The sequence below is a fragment of the Typopeltis vanoorti genome, chromosome 16 (genome assembly GCF_054136105.1).
Source record: "Typopeltis vanoorti isolate ZY-2024b chromosome 16, IOZ_Tvanoo_1.0, whole genome shotgun sequence".
NCBI lineage: Eukaryota > Metazoa > Arthropoda > Arachnida > Uropygi > Thelyphonidae > Typopeltis > Typopeltis vanoorti.
The window spans coordinates 19,716,639-19,733,385 of record NC_143564.1 but is presented as its reverse complement, the minus strand read 5'-3'; the positions used below and the strand labels follow the sequence as shown (position 1 = coordinate 19,733,385).

The 16,747-nt window shown below is 36.8% G+C and overlaps 1 protein-coding gene across 1 annotated transcript in view; it reads left to right on the top strand.

Moving 5' to 3' along the window:
- Mical (Molecule interacting with CasL) overlaps positions 1-16,747 on the top strand; it is a 538,428-nt gene that overhangs the window by 483,838 nt on the left and 37,843 nt on the right. Inside the window, exons 24-25 of the mRNA XM_090406620.1 lie at positions 8,994-9,174; positions 14,037-14,042. Of these exons, the coding sequence (XP_090262746.1) occupies positions 8,994-9,174; positions 14,037-14,042 (187 nt within the window). The remainder of the gene's footprint in view (positions 1-8,993; positions 9,175-14,036; positions 14,043-16,747) is intronic.

The window sequence follows — 16,747 nt, the reverse complement described above, 5'->3', positions numbered from 1 at the left end:
AAGAGAGGGCATGAAACAGACAAGATGATAGTTATGGTGGGTATGAATGACCTGAGAGGTAGTATAAATCGGGTAGGAAAAGATTTAAGAACATTATTAGATATTGTGAAGAGGAAAAGTGTCAATGGGAGGATAGTGTGTGTGCTGCCTCGTTTTGACAATTACGAGTTAAGTCGACGAGCAATGATAATGAATGATATGATTGCAAGAATGTGCAAAAAAAGAGGTCTGGAGTTTGTTGATGTTTGGAGTGTGTTTGAAGGAAAAAGGTAGTTGTATGCTAGAGATGGACTGCATCTTAACATGGAAGGACATAAGCGATTGAAGAAGTTATTGTTTTCTGAACAGATTGAAGTTATTGGGCAGGGAAACTAATATTGAAAAGGTTGAGTGTAAGAGAGAGAAACTTTAGCATTGATTGTGTATTTATTGATCCTTATAGGCAGAATAAATTGCAGAAGAGAGGGGATAAAAATCGGCATAGGACTACGGTAGTTAGTGACTTATATATCAGTTCTAAAGCCGGTACAAGATCTAGAGGGAATCTGCAATTTTTGTATACCAATGCTAGAAGCATTCGAAATAAGAGAGAAGAATTTTTGGCATTAGTCAGTGAAATCTCACCAAAAGTTGTAGGCATTAGTGAAACTTGTCTGTCAGCAGAAGATGTGGTCACTGGAATTGAATGTGATGGGTACAGTATTTTCAGGGAGGATAGAGAAGATAGAACAGGAGGAGGAGTACTGTTGATGATAGCTGATGTGTTGCAGCCAAAGAAAGTAGTATATCATGATGATAGACATGTGAATGAGAGTTCATTTGAGGCAGTCTGGTGCGAAATAGTGACCAACGCAACCAAACATACAGTTGGATGCTGCTATAGGCCAGGGAGTACGGGGGGAGATATTGAATTCATGCATCAGCAACTTAGTGCAATGAGTGAAGGCTTAGTGATTATTATGGGGGATTTTAATTATGGTGATATCAATTGGAAGGAGGAAATATCACATCACGTAGCAAAAAGGAAATGGAGTTCATACATCTTCTACGAGATAATTACTTGAAACAGCACATAACTGAAGGGACACGTGGTGTGAGAGTGTTGGACCTGGTTATTGGTTCAGAGGTTATATGCATAAGTAAGGTGTCCTCGTTACCTCCAGTTGGTGAAAGCGATCATGTGGTATTGACTTGGGAGGTTGCAAAATCTGTGGATTTTTCTATTAAGAAGAGGTATGTACGGAACTACAGGTTAGGCAATTATAACAAGCTTCGGAGTGAGCTTGCAGCCATCCCATGGCAGAACATATTGCAAGGGAAAGATGTTAGCAGTGCTTGGGATAAAATCAGCGGGTATCTGAGGAAAGCAATATCAGATTGTGTCCCCATGGTCAGGAGGTCAAACAAGGCAGGCATTAGATGGATGAGCAGTAGTATCAAGCTTGAACTGCAAAAAAAGAAAATGTTATGGAGAATTTACAAGGAGAAAGGCATTCAGGACACCCATGAGCAGTACAAGGCTCAAGCTAGGAAGGTTACCAGCATAGTAAGAAAAGCTAAATCAGATTATGAGAAGACCTTAGCCAAAGAGATCAAGGGTAATCCTAAAGAGTTCTTCCGCTATGTGGCAAGTAAGAGGAAGAATGACTTCGAAGGATAACCTTAGTGGGTGCTGATGGTATTGAGGTGACAAAATCAGATGTAATAGTCGAGTTACTGAGTGATCACTTTTCAAAAGTCTATCACCCAAGTGAGGATATCTCTATACCTGTAGCAATACCTAATGTGAGAATTGAAGCTAAAGAATCAGAGGTATTAAATATATTGCAAAACTTAAATGCAAACACTGCTGTAGGCTTAGATGGAATATCAGCTCGGGTGTTGCGTGAATGTGCAAATGAATTGTCAACCCTTCTTACTTGGATATTTAATTTAAGTTTGAACTCTGGTATGGTCCCTAGGGAGTGGAAGTTAGGCAAAGTGGTTCCTTTGCATAAGGGTGGCTCTAAAACTGCGGTATTAAATTACAGACCAATCACCATCTCAGGAGTAGTGGTTAAAGTATTGGAAAAGTTGGTTAAAGACAAAATTCAAGAATGGGTGGATCAGGATATGATACTCTATAGAGGCCAACATGGTTTTGTTAAAGGTAGATCCTGCCTTAGCAATCTATTAACTATTCATAATAGAATAACATCTGAGTTGGACAAAGGAACTGGCTACACAGTGGTACTTCTGGATTTTGCTAAGGCTTTTGACAGGATACCCCATAGAACACTGTTACGCAAATTGGAGCAGATGGGAATGGATATTAAATTGGTGATATGGATAGGAGAATGGCTCAGGGAGAGATACCATAAGGTAGTGTATGGAGGAGCCGAGTCCAGAATGAGGCAGGTGACCAGTGGTGTGCCTCAGGGCTCTGTACTTAGGCCAATGTTGTTTAATTTGTATATAAATGATATAGGAAACGGCTTAAAGGGAGATATTCAGTTGTTTGCTGATGATGCAAAGTTGTGTAGTGCAATAAAAAATCAAGCTGATGTTTAAAGTTTGCAGGAGGATTTAAATAAGCTGGTAAAATGGGCAAAAGAAAATGGATGTCAGTTCAATGTGGAAAAGTGTAAAGTCATGCATTTTGGGATTAAAAGATTACCAGCTGTGTACTACATCGATGGAAAGGTACTCCAAGAGATTGATGAGGCTAGGGACTTAGGGGTATTGGTAGATAGGGAGATGAAGTTCAGAGGACACATTGCTAAGGTGTCCAAGATTGCACATAGGATTACTTGGTTGTTGAGGAACACACTGACATCCAGAGATAAAGAGGTTATTATTCCCCTTTATAAAGCATTGATACTTCCACATTTGGATTATTGTGCTCAGGTCTGGTCACCTGGATTCCTTGGAGATGAGGAGGCTGTGGAGAGGATTCAGAGAAGAGTGACCAAGTTGGTGAGTGATGTAAAAAATGCTCCCTACGTTGATAGATTGAGAGCTTGTGGATTGCAGAGATTGGTTGATAGGCGAAGAAGAGGGTATATGATAGAAACATTCAAATTACTAAAAGGTTTTTATAGGATTGATGCAGGGGAAATGTTTCAGCTGTGTGATAGTGATGGAAGAACAAGAGGTCATCTCTGGAAATTAAAGAAGAGTGTGGTTAACAAAGGTGTCAGAACAAGGTTTTTTCCCTGGAGGGTGGTGAATGAGTGGAATTCATTGCCTGACTTAGTTGTGAGCTCTTCGTCTGTAAATGAATTCAAGAAGAGATATGACAGATATTGTTTTGCTAGTTTGGGTCTCCCGTGATGAGTCTACTGACTCCATGGAGATACCCGTAATAATAATAATAGTCTAAAAAAATTGGATTCCATTTTTGCTTCAATACATGAGAGTAAGATGTCTAAAAATATTTCACTTGGGTGACTGATGAGACTAATCATCCTAAAATCGAACTTTTTGCTCTTTCCCTTTTTTTGGAAAGGGAATAAAAATAACTATGTGCCAATCTTTTGGCCAGATCTCGGTCTTTCACACTTATTATTATTATTCAGGACTCCGTGGAGTCAAAAGACTCATCGCGGGAGGTCCTGCCTAGAAAGCACAAAGTCTATCAAGACTCATCGTGGGAGGTCCCTCCTAGGAAACACAATTCTATCATACCACTTCTTAAACTCGTTGACCGTTCTCGCTCTCACCACTCTTATCAGGCAATGCATTCCATGGTTCAACCACCCTCCATGCAAAGAAACCACTCCTCACCCTCTTGCTTACAGTTTCCTTTCGTTACTTCCAGGGATGGCCCCTTGTCATCACCCGTTGTTCAACCAAGCAAAAGAACACTCCAGTGTCAACCCTGTAACCACCTCTCAACAGTTTAAAAGTCTCAATCATATCACCTTTCCTTCTTCTATGCACGAAACTCTGCAGTCCACATTCCCTCAGCTGATCCTCATAACTAATATTGTACAGTCCTGAAACCATCTTTGTTATTGGCACTTACTGGCAAATTTTGTGAATTGCACTAACAATAGGTTCTTCCCCTGCTTTAAGTATTTCCAATGGGATATTTTTAATTCCTGCTTTTTTTTCCCTGTTTTTGATCTTAAGATGGCTCTTTCTACTTCAAGTGTAAGATATTCACTCTCTGTTATCATTGTGACAGTTCACCTCTAAATTTTGTTGGTCCAAGCTGTCGTCACACTTCAATAGTTTATGTAAATAATCATATCATCTTTTCAATATTTTTTCATGAGCAGTATTATTTGTTACTTGGTTTTATGCATTTCTGCTATTCTACTTTGTCTTTTTGTTCTTTACTTAAACCATGAATTGTCGTGAACAGTTAACTATCAACTGCCGCCAGTTATTCATTTCTACTATATCTTATGTATTTGAGTGCGTGATTATAAGATTTTTCAACTTAAAGATATAGCAGATATTCTTTGTATTTCTGCTTATGTTAATCTTTACCTTTAATTAGTTGTGGCTTGATTATTGATCACTTAAATTTAATCTAATGCATGTGCGAAATTTTTGGGATAGTACATTGGCAGAATCAATCGAATATGCTATTCACAAACCATTTAATTAAATCGTATTAAAGAATATTTACACAGTGTGATCCACATTAACACACACACATATATTTATATACATACATACACAATTGCATTCGTCCTGATTTAGACTTAGTTTTGGTATTTCCCTTAAAGTTAAATCGCAATCTAGAATATCCTGCCAGCCATACATACACAAACTGAAAATAAGGCATGCCTTATGCAATCTTAATTCAATATTAAATTACATTTTCCAGTACAGTACTCTTCTTCTTACGATAATTACTTATACACAGTTTAAATTAAGACACACCTTGCGTGAGCTTATTTCAATATTAATTTATACAATCTTATTGTACCCATAAGCAGACACGTTAGATGTACATTCTTGCTCAGGAATATCACATGTATAAGTACTTACAATTCTCATTCAGCACTATCTTTTACATGAATCTTGTGTCCACATGAAAGTGCTCTTTTTTTCTTTCCTTCTGTTGTCTCATTCATGACCTCCTGCCAGAGTTCTTCTTTTTTCAAGTCATTGATTATTCTAGGACCCTTAAAATGGCAGCAATGTGCAGCTCTTTGCTAACAAGATGTTCTGACAATCGACACAATATTTCTCATCGCAGTGGATCCAGGTAGAGAAACCTAAGACAAAGTCCTTCTTGACAATTCGGCTTATAAAGACCCAGACTTCCATTGTGCACATGAACGAGTCTCTCAAAACTTCCATATATGGTCATCTGTGACATCATACTTTTCATGTCCTTTGAAATTACCATATATGTACATGGGTTAACAGTGATAAATACTGATGTCGTGCACCACATTATTTTAACAAAGGCTCGGTTAAGTTATTTCAAGTACAAAAATTAGTACAGACAAATGACATTTCTTTAAGTGCAATCTCCCTAGAAAAAACATGTAAAACGAACATGATAATGTACTTATCACGAGAGATTTTATACTCATCACTTTCCTAACCTGCATTTTATACTCTTCATGGATTCAATCTCCACCACCTGTCTTGCACCTCCTCCATAGCATTTTCTTTTCTAACACAGTGTGCTTGATTTCACTGTTCATCTAATTCACTCCTACTCTATTTACTTGCTTAACCCTTGGTATGCAGTTATACATTGCTTGTGTCAGATACTGCCTTGTAAATTTTCATGCACTGTCAACATCTTTTCTGCTCAGCTCATCTACCCAAAGTACTGATGCTAACCGACTATAGAGCTTCCTGTAATCACCTGCTCCACATATATCCATTTTTGGCAGTAACCTTTTCTTGTTTCACTACTTCCCAAACAAGTACCCCTCATGATCACTCTCACCAATTGGCAGCAGTGTCAACACCTCATTAACAACTACATCTTGTGAAGTTATCACTATATTCAAAACATTAAAGCATCTGGTTGCTTCAGCCACATGCCGCTTAAGATATTTATCTCTCAGAAGCTCAACTTGAAATAATTAAAATGATCGACTTCAATTGTTTTGTGATTTTTAACTTATACCAAATAGATACTTATCCTTTAAACGCCAAAGTGTCTTTCTTGGCAGATTGACACATTATATTGTTTTATTATTAAATATAATTTCTAGATAATTTTTTGCAGGATTTCTTCGGTTTCACCAGTTGTTTATGAATCCTAACTACAAATGGTTGCAAACCTACTGTACATTTAATACTGTGGATGAGATGAGGATTAAATACTCTGGATTCATTCTTTGTTTTTTATTCTCCATTCTGTGATTATTTCATTCCTATATGTACTAAATAATATTGAATGTACAAATAGATTGGCTTAGATTTTGGTGGTTATTCATAAGTTTTTCATGCTATAAACCACAACAGAAGAAAATTAATAAATAATTTCATTAACTTATAATATTTTACTTGATTTCTAACTAGCATCTTCAAAGCACAAATTACAGCTGTGATAAACCATACTGCACTCAATTAGATTGTTGTAGAAATATTTCAGATTATAATGAGAAAGGAACTAATATCCTGTTAAGGCACCCCTCTAGAAGCTTGATAAAGAAGTAAATTGAGAGAAGTCAGGCTAAATGTGATTTTAGAATGACATTTTAGAATTTCAATTTTATTCTTCTAGGTTGTTGGCAAATTAATGCATATATTTGTTAAGGTTAGAAGGAGAGTTTCATAGCTGGTACTGATTCTAAAAATAGTCTTTCAAACTTATAGTGACTTCTTTGCAGCACTTTTCTTCCATTTAATCTTGTGTGATGGGATATTGTACAGCAGTGGACAAGATACTGTAGTGAGTTATATGAAGAAAAACTAGATTTAGATAGCGTTGGGAAACTGACTAAAGAATTGAAGCAGATATCACCACCAGGTAATGAGCATGATATGGACATTTTAAGAGGAGAAGTAGAAAAAGCAATAGGATGGCTTAAACACAACAAGAGTCCTGGTAACGATAACATCACTGGAGAAATGATTAAATATGGTGGTGAAAGTATGCTTACAGAAATGCACCAACTATGTAAGATGGTATGGAAAGAAGGGAAATTGCCAGAGGAGTGGGTGAAATCAATATTAGTGACATTATACAAGAAAGGAAATAAGCTAGAATGTAAAAATTATAGAACAATTGCCTTGACAAGTCAACTTGATAAAGTGATGATGATGATATTGACAGAAAGATCGAGAACACAATTGGAAGCATACTTTGCAGATGAGCAAGCAGGATTTAGGAAGGATAGAACTACAATTCAACAGATTTGACAATGAGGTTAATAGCAGAGAAAGCTAGGAGAAAAAAAAAACATATATACTTGCTTTGTTGATTTTCAGAAAGCATTTGACAGTATTGACCCAGAAAGTGACATTAGCAGTTCTGGAATCCTATGGAATTGATAAAAAAACTAATAGCTATATTAAAATATGTTTATCAGAATGCAGTTGCGGCAGTTAGAATAGGTGATGATTTGGGGAAATGGTTTAGAACAAGCAGAGGTACTAGACAGGGGGACCCAACACCAAGCATTTTCATTGCACATTTAGAAAGAGCAATGGACAAACTGAAGGAAGATGCAAAAGGAATATCTGTACACGGAATGAGAATTAACAGTCTGAGATTTGCAGATGACATGGTTATTACTGAAGAAGATGAAAGAGAACTTCAAAAAAAAAAAAAAAAAAAAAAAAAAAAAACACTGAAACTGTTAAATGAGGAAGGGAAGAGATTTGGACTTGTTATGAACTTGGAAAAAAACAAAGGCAATGGTATTTGGTGAGAAGAACATGAAACAAAAGATACAAGTGGATGGAATCGATATAGAAAATGTAGAACAATTCACATATTTGGGAAGTAAAATGACGAATGATTTGGACTGTAAAAAAGAAATAAAGATCAGGATTGCAAAGGGAAGAACAAATCTGAAGGCCATGGATTACATCTGGAAAAGTAAAGTGATCGCTTTGCAAACAAAACTAAAAGTACTGGAAACATGCATCTTTAGCAGTGTACCGTATGGATCTGAAACATGAGTAATAAATAGGGAATCAAGAAAAAGAATTTTGGCATTTGAAAGAACTTGTTACAGGAAGACTCTAAGAATAGGATGGGTACAGAAAATCATAAATGAAGAGCTCTATCGGAAGATGCAACCAAAAGAGAATCTAATGCAGAAGATTATAAAATGGAAGCTGCAATTATTTGAACACATCTGTAGAATGAGTGAGGACTGGAAGATAAAGACATTTATGTTTGGTATTTTGGATGGTTTAAACAGAAGAGGTAGACCTTACAGAGAATGGATGGATGATATAAAGGACTGGTGTGGAATGGTTGTACAGAAACTGTGACACTGTGCACTGGACAAAGAAAGGTGGAAGAAGATAGTGAAGGAGACATTGGACACCAACAGGCAGTGAGCCCATGGTTCGTGATGATGATGGAATATCCAGAGCATACTCTTCCAGTCTTGACTTGCCATACAGATGATGGATGTTAACAAATCTACTAGTCTGTCTATGGTAGGTTAAAAGTTGCAAGCACAAGAAATTTCATACACTGCAGAATGTGCAAAAGAAGCACTGATCCTTTGGAGAATGAAGGTTGCCGACTGGTTGTGGGATTTGAAAGTGGCATGGAGATTATATTTGCAAAGAATATTTAAAATACTGCAAAAGTATAATACTTTGTCTACCAGTTTCTATCATACTACATCTTAAATAGATTTTGTGCTAGTGCTGTTTTCTTTGACATTCCACTTGCTGTGAAATGTTATTACTTCTGTGATTTCAAATTATTTTAGTGAAATTCCTCATCACAAAATGTCACATTTTCCAAACCTTTTTTGCTTAAAAAATTTGTTTATTAAAAATTTATAATACAGTTTACACAGCTATATATTCTATAATGTTAGAAAATACATTAAATGTTACAGAATGTCCCTGTGGACAAAGAAAAAAGAACCCAACGAGTTGTTCAAAAAGTTCAAAGACAACAAAAAATGAAAAGGTTACGTACAGCCCAAGAAATTCAGCGACGATTAGAAGAGGTTGAGGTACAACAAAAAGAACTGGAGCAACAAGGTGTAGAAGTTGAAAAGCAGCTCAGAGGTGAAGGTAATTAGTATCATGTTTATCATTATCATACACATTACACCCCATTAAGCCTATGCTGTTTGTTATTTTGTAATTGTCTATTTATGTGAAATTGATGATATATATTACTTCTTGAGCTCTAGTCATATGTACTTAATTATGAACATTGAAACTATACTGAAAACATGAATAATAGTTTAGTACAAATAGAAAAATAAGATTCATTGGCTCTTATATTTTGTTGTTGGTTATAGGACATCTGCATAGAGGGAGAGAATATTTACTATGGAACAGCAAAACATCATTTAAAAGGTGACATGAATCATTATGCTCTGCTTTACTCTTGACTCTTAATAGTGAACCAGTGAACAATTGCAAAATTCTTTGCAAATATGATCTACTTACCATGTTCAAACCATTTCAAAAATCTTTATCCTTCTACCTACTATCACCATGGACAAATTATCTCTTTATCCTTCTGTAGTGTTCATCAGGTAACTTGCTCCTCTCATTTGTCTTACTTTGGACTAACTGGCTAATCAGCTTATTTCAGAAGTAAAGCATTTTAGCATTTAACTTCTATATTCATAATCATGAGGACTTGCTCTAATTGTTAATATTTGCAACATTTGTCCTGTAATTGATTAAGCCATCTAATCTTTTCCGCTACTTTTACAGGTTCTTTCCACTATATGTGTGGTATTTGACTATGGTACATACGTGGGTGGTCTGAAAAGTTCTCGGCCTAACAAAAAAAAACAAATTTATAATTTCAGAATTATTTTTATTTTTCAACATAATCTCCCTTAAGACTAATACATTTATTCCAGCGATGCTCCAGCACCATTATCCCGTCCCTGTAATGGTTCTCAGTAAGATCTGCAAAATATCCCTCTACAGCTGCAATCACCTCTTGATTTGAACAAAAATGCTGACCAGCGAGAAAGATTTTTAGTTTTGTGAAGAGATAGAAGTCAGAGGGAGCCAAATCTGGGGAGGATGGGTGGATGTTCCAACAATTCGTAGTGCAGATCCCTTTTACCTTTGTGGACAGGTGCATTGTCCTGATGAAAGGTGATTTTTTTTTTTTTCTTCTGCAAACCGCGTCTTTTCTCATGAATTTTTTCGTATACTCTGGTTAAAGATCGGAATAATATTCCCTGGTTATTGTTTTACCCTTTTCTAGATAATTAATAAACAAAATGCCTTTAGCATCCCAAAACACCGATGCTATGACCTTGTCATCTTTGGCGCTGAACAACCGGCTTCTGTCCACTGTTTTGGCTGCTGTTTGGATTCTGGTGTGTACCGGTGAATCCAAGTCTCATTCATAGTAATAAATCGACGCACAAAATCAATTTTATTCTTGTTAAAATACTCCAAGCACTGTTCAGAGATTTTCATGCGGGTGCGTTTTTGATCTGTGCGGCACCCATCTTGCGTGAAGCATTTTCATTTCAATTCTTTATTCAAAATATATTCTGCATGTTCTTTTGAAATGCCTATATCTCAACAATTTTACGCACTTTGATTCGCTGGTCATCCAATACCATATCATGCACTGATCAGTGATTTTTGGTGTTGTTACACTTTTTGGACATCCTTTACGTGGATTATATTCAAGGCTGGTATGGGGTCGTTTAAACTTGGCAGCCCATTTCTTAATTGTCGAAAATGAAGGAGAAGAGTGTCCATAATTTTTATGAACTTTGAATGAATTTCTTTTGCTATTAAACCTTCTTTTACAAAGAATTTGAATTTTATAACCACGCTATCCATTTCAAGGGATAGAGACAGCACTTTGGCTTCTGACAGATGCATAAAAAAAAAACTACTTGATAGAATGACTTGCAATTTCATATGGATGCTTATGACAGTTGTACCAACTTAGAGGGGGGGGGGGAATCTTGCCATTTATGGTCGAGGCCGAACACTTTTCATACCACCCACGTATATGAGAACAAAGTTTCTTTTTTTTTTATACAATTTAATAAAGTGTGTCGGGGGGGGGGGGGGTATACGTGTGAACATAACATATAGAATAAGATTGTATATTTAAAAAAAAATGATGACCCTTGTACTCACACACATTCATAATCTTATTGGGTCAAATATTTTCTGACATTAAATACAAAATATCTTCAAGGCAGAAGTTGACATATTTTAGTCAGACTCAGACAACAGAAAATTGGCAAATCTTGTTCTGTAAAGTGAAGACATGTCTTCCGCATTAATCATGTATTTTGTTTAATGGAAGTTCTCTAATGGGAACCAGCAACAACAGATTTGCTTTTGATTACACAAGAAATTATTGTTTACACAGATATCTTTAGTAAGTGCCTTACTGCATGTATATTCAATTTCTGTTTAAAGCAGGCATCAAAAGTATGAATAGTTTATCTCATAAACTTCAACTATCCAGTAATGAAATAGAATGCAACTATTTTGGAATGTTCCTGTACTTTTACTTGACAGTTGTCAATTCCACAAACACAGAGAATAACTTTTTATCTAATTTTCAATCAAAAAAGAAAAAATGGAAATGACAAAAATATATTAACTTCTTGATAGGAACTTGCATAATAAGGAATCCACAAACACATTATTCAGTCCTTATAATTTTTTTTTCCTTAAAGGGAAACATTTACAACTTCCCCTTTTCTTTTTCTTTCTCCCCCACCTTTTTTATGTCTCTCTCTCTCTCTGTGTGTGTGTGCGTGTGCGCATTATTATTATTATTATTTTCGGGCTACTCCAGGGAGTCCTTAGACTCATCGAGGGAGATCCTAAACATCATGTCCACACAACTATACGACATTCTCACAGTATCTATCATACCTTGCCTTGAACTCGCTCACTGTCATAGCACCCACAACAGACTCTGGCAGCTTATTCCACTCATTTACCACTCTAAAAGTAAAGAACCCAGCTCTAACACCACTGCTAACAACACTCTTGCCCAGCTTCCATAGGTGTCCCCTAGTTCTCTCACCACCAGTCCTGATCTCAAAATTATCCTCTGAATTAATCTTATAGAATTCTTTTAGCAATTTGAATATCTCAATCATATCTCCCCTTTTCTGCCTATCAACCAGTTTCTGCAACCCACAAATCTTCAACCTTTTCTCATATGGTTCATTCCATAGACCTGCTATCATCTTAGTCACTCGCCTCTGGATCCTCTCCACCTCCTCCCCATCAAGAAGGAACCGAGGTGACCAAATCTGGGCACAGTAGTCAAGATGAGGTCTTATCAAGGCTCGGTACAGAGGTACAATAACTTGCTTGTCTCTGCTCGTAAGGTATTTTTCAACAACCAAGTGAGTTGATGAGCTGATTTAGCTACTTTTGCAATGTGCCCTCTAAACTTCATCTCCCTATCCACCAACACTCCCAAGTCCCTGGCCTCATCAATTCTCTTTGCATGTTTCATATTCTCTGATTTGCATTACATGAAGGAAATCACTATAGTCAGGTATAACTTCTACAAGTATTTTAATTCCAATGATAGGAATGTATGGACATATTTCCAATTCTTGTTGTTGCTGCTGAATGGAAAATGTTTTCCACCAGTGACCTTAAACCATGAGGCCCAGTTAGACTTAATGCCCTTGTTAATGATTCATCAATAGCAAAACTACAAATGCTGTCGCTATATTTTTATTACAACAGAATATATCGTTTTTTTACTAAATTACGAAATAGCATAAGGAAATTACAACGTATACTAGGCTATACATTAAAATAAATTTTAATACACTTCCAATATTTCGGCAACATCACGTTGCTGTTTTCACAGGAACTTAAAACAGGTACTGGTTTCACCAGTACAGCTCTGGTCTTGCAGACCATGCGCTGGATACCTGCCATAGAATACAGTGGAAAAAAGCGACGATAATACACCATCGTAAATTCAAATACGAAATGCTTTTCATGGAATCAGCCTCAGCCCTAAGAAACAATCCAAACCTCAACAAATTTGGTTGCATGAGACTGCCCCAAATTTGGGAAACCTACATCAGAAGACCTTCTGCCCAATCGCCCAAGAATACCAACATTTCCTGCTAGGGGGCACCATCAGGACTTTTAGGAGAAAGAATAGCTTCCTGCTTCGTCCTCATTTACGGTTTGTTGTGCTTGCCAAAATATTGGAAGTGTATTAAAATTTATTTTAATGTATATCCTAGTATAAGTTGTAATTTCCTTAAGCTATTTAGTAAAAATGCATAACCAACGTCTAAGCCTATCCACGAGAAAGAAGAATATATTGTTATGACTAACAATTTTATTAATATAATGATATTTGTACATAACCTTTATTCCAATTTTAATTAAGTCATGTAAAGATATTTAAATACCTTTACAAAAGAGTACGAAGATTACATCAGATACAATTAATACCCTGCATGATGACAATTTTCAATTATGACCAGTGCCATTTATATGACACTGCTATGAATCGTTTGATGCACAGTATTCGTAAAACCAATTTATTTATGGCATTGCTACATCTTTTTGTGTTTTGGTGTTTTGCTGTGAATTATAAACTGTTTATAACTATTAACCATATTATTAACCTATTGACCATATTGATTTCTCAAAAAGGGTGTCAAAAAAGATTCTCCCAATAGCACCTCTATAGAGCAAGTGGAAGAATGACTGTATATTGTGCCCTTCAAATTGGAAAAGGCCTAAGCTTGATTCTCACCATGACTGGAGGAATCCTAATATGAGCCTTTTCAATTGAAGGTGCAATAGCAGGGTTTTTCCTCTCAGAAACTTGGGATTTTCATCCCACATTTAGATAAATCGTCCTTGAGAATTTTACAGCAATTTACAGACAAAAAATACTAGTAGTGGTGGACAGGATGGCACTGGTGTAGATGATGGTAGTAGTGGTTAGGTGTAGTTAGTGGATTATGTGGTGGACATGGAGAATTGTAGAGTTGGTGCCCTCCCTCAATGAGACTTTGGACTCCTTGGAGGTGTCACAAAATAACAAAAATAAAAAAACTACTGCAATTGGTTTCAGACCTTTGTGGTTGAAAACGATGACATCCTGAACATAACATTTTTCTCAGATGAAGCATGGTTCCACCTGTCTGGGTATGTCAATTCACAGAATACGCACTTGTAACCCAAAGCGAATGCACATGCAATTCATGAACATCTGCTGCATGACCTCAATATTGGAGTGTGGTGCATCATGTCATGCTCATGTGTCATAGGGCCCATATTCTTTGAAATGACAGTGAACATAGACATGTACTGTGAAATAATCAACACATTTGTTAATCAGTTGGACAACATTGAGTTACAATGTGGCTACTTCCAGCAAGACAGGGTGACCTGTCACACATCCAAAAGGTCTGTCAGTTGTAACCAGCTTCTTTGAAGATCGCATAATCCCCAAAGGAACATAGCCACCAAGGTCTTCAGATCTCAGTCCCCCGAACTTCTTCTTGTGAGACATGTTGAAAGGAAAGGTCTTCTATTCCAATAAACCATACACACACCAGCAATTGAAAGTGAACATCACTGCTGCAATTGACAATATCAGCTACACTCAGCTAATTGAGACATTCGGAAACATGGAGCACCAGGTTGCCAGGCACCTGCAGGAAGGACTCGGCCACTTACAGCATTTGTTGTGATGCGATACATTAGACATCTCTCGTGGTATGTACTACCACAATCACATTTGCCTATCTTGTATATTATGCCTGTAATAAATGATAACTCGAGGCCTCCTGCGAGTGAAACACCCTGTATTTGGACAGGATATGGAAGTATAAAAGTTATGCAGAGACTTCATGGCATAATTCAGAAACCTGTTCAGAAGATTGAATTCCAGATGATGATTTCAGTAGACCTCTCATGTTATTAATCTATAAACAAAAAATGGGGAAAAAAATTAAATATGAGAATTACAAAGAAATCTCCCTACTGAGTGTCTCAGGTAAGATTTATGCAATCACAATTGAAAATAGCCCATAAAATATTGTGGAAGAGAAATTTAGGGAAGACCAGACCAAGTACAGGCCAAATAAAGGTGGTCAGGATCAGATTTTTAGTTTTTGCCAAATTGCTGAGAATTTATGGAAATATAACAGACCTGTATTTAAGTTTTGTACATTCAAAAAGGCATGTGATAAGGTACCAAGAGAATGGCTGTTTTGAAATGCTACAAGTACATGATATAAGTGAACTATGACAAACTCATGAACTCCAGGAATATTTGCTGTAGTGATTATTTTTTCAAGAGCCTCTGAAGGTCGGTTAGTTTAAATGGCCCTCTTCGGATGGAAAGACTAGGGTTTAAATCATGTCTTTGGTGCAAGGAACCTTTATCAGGGCCTTTCAACTGAAGGTGAGTTATTTCATACTGAAATAGTTTCTTTCTCCCAGAAACTTAAGTTTTTCATTTAGTGATCATGAAAACCAGCTAGGAGGATGTATGCAATTTACAGTCTTGCTATAATGTTACAATTTCTGCACACTCCAGTACTTCCCACAGAATAGCATGAGTCCAGTTCTGTTAGTGGTGCTGTGTGCAGCCAATATTCACATGTTTATCAGCAGAGAGTGAGAATTGTCTAGCTGTACAGGTTAACATGCAGTAAGGAGATTATGAGAACTGTGTACCTGTAATAGCACTTCACAAGGTTGGAATGCAGCCATCTGTTATTTTCAACATGCTAAAAACACTCAGGATCAGTAGGATGTTTGTGTATTGGACTATTAACCATTGTAATGATGCAGAGGATATATTTGACTGCCAAAGAAACAGGTTGACCATGTTGCATTAGGATGCAACAGCTTGTGAGAACTGTGAAGGCATAATTCTGTGAGAAAGCATCAAGTGATGTTGCAAATGATGAATATTTTGCAGAGAAGAGTGTCATGTGTTCTCTGCAAAACAGTGTCACGTGTTCGCTGTTCACTGATGACCTGGGGATGAGATTCTGTCATTATTCTACTGGACACTTCCTAACACACCACAATTTATGCAGCAGAGAGTGATAAAATCAAAGGAACTTCTCTTGCAGTACACAAACAACATACACAAAGATATCCTCTTCACAGATGAGAAAATTTTCATCATTGAAGAATCATTTAACTGCCAAAATGATCAAGTATATACCCTGGATTGTCGCATAGCACCCACGATTCAGAAGGGTCATCACCTCACATCAGTGATGGTTTGATTAGGGTGGTGGTGGATGATGTATCAGGGTTATCCAAATTGCATTTTTGTGAGAAAGGAGTCAAAACCTCCACCAAAGTATATCAAGACACTGTGCTAGAACCTGTAGTACAGTCCCCTGAATAACACTCGTTTCATGGCAGGCAGTGGACCTTCCAACAGGACTCAGCCCTTGCACACAAGGCGAGGACCATACAACAGTGGTTGGAGGCAAATGTGCCTGACCACACATCACCATTTGATTAGCCATCTGGAAGTCTTGATCTGAATTCGTTGGACTTCAAATTTTGGTAGTGAAGATAGAGTAGCCTGCAAGAAATGATATACCCCAGCATTGCCAGCCTGAAAGTGGATTTGGAGTGAACAGAACAGCATTTCCTGTTGGAT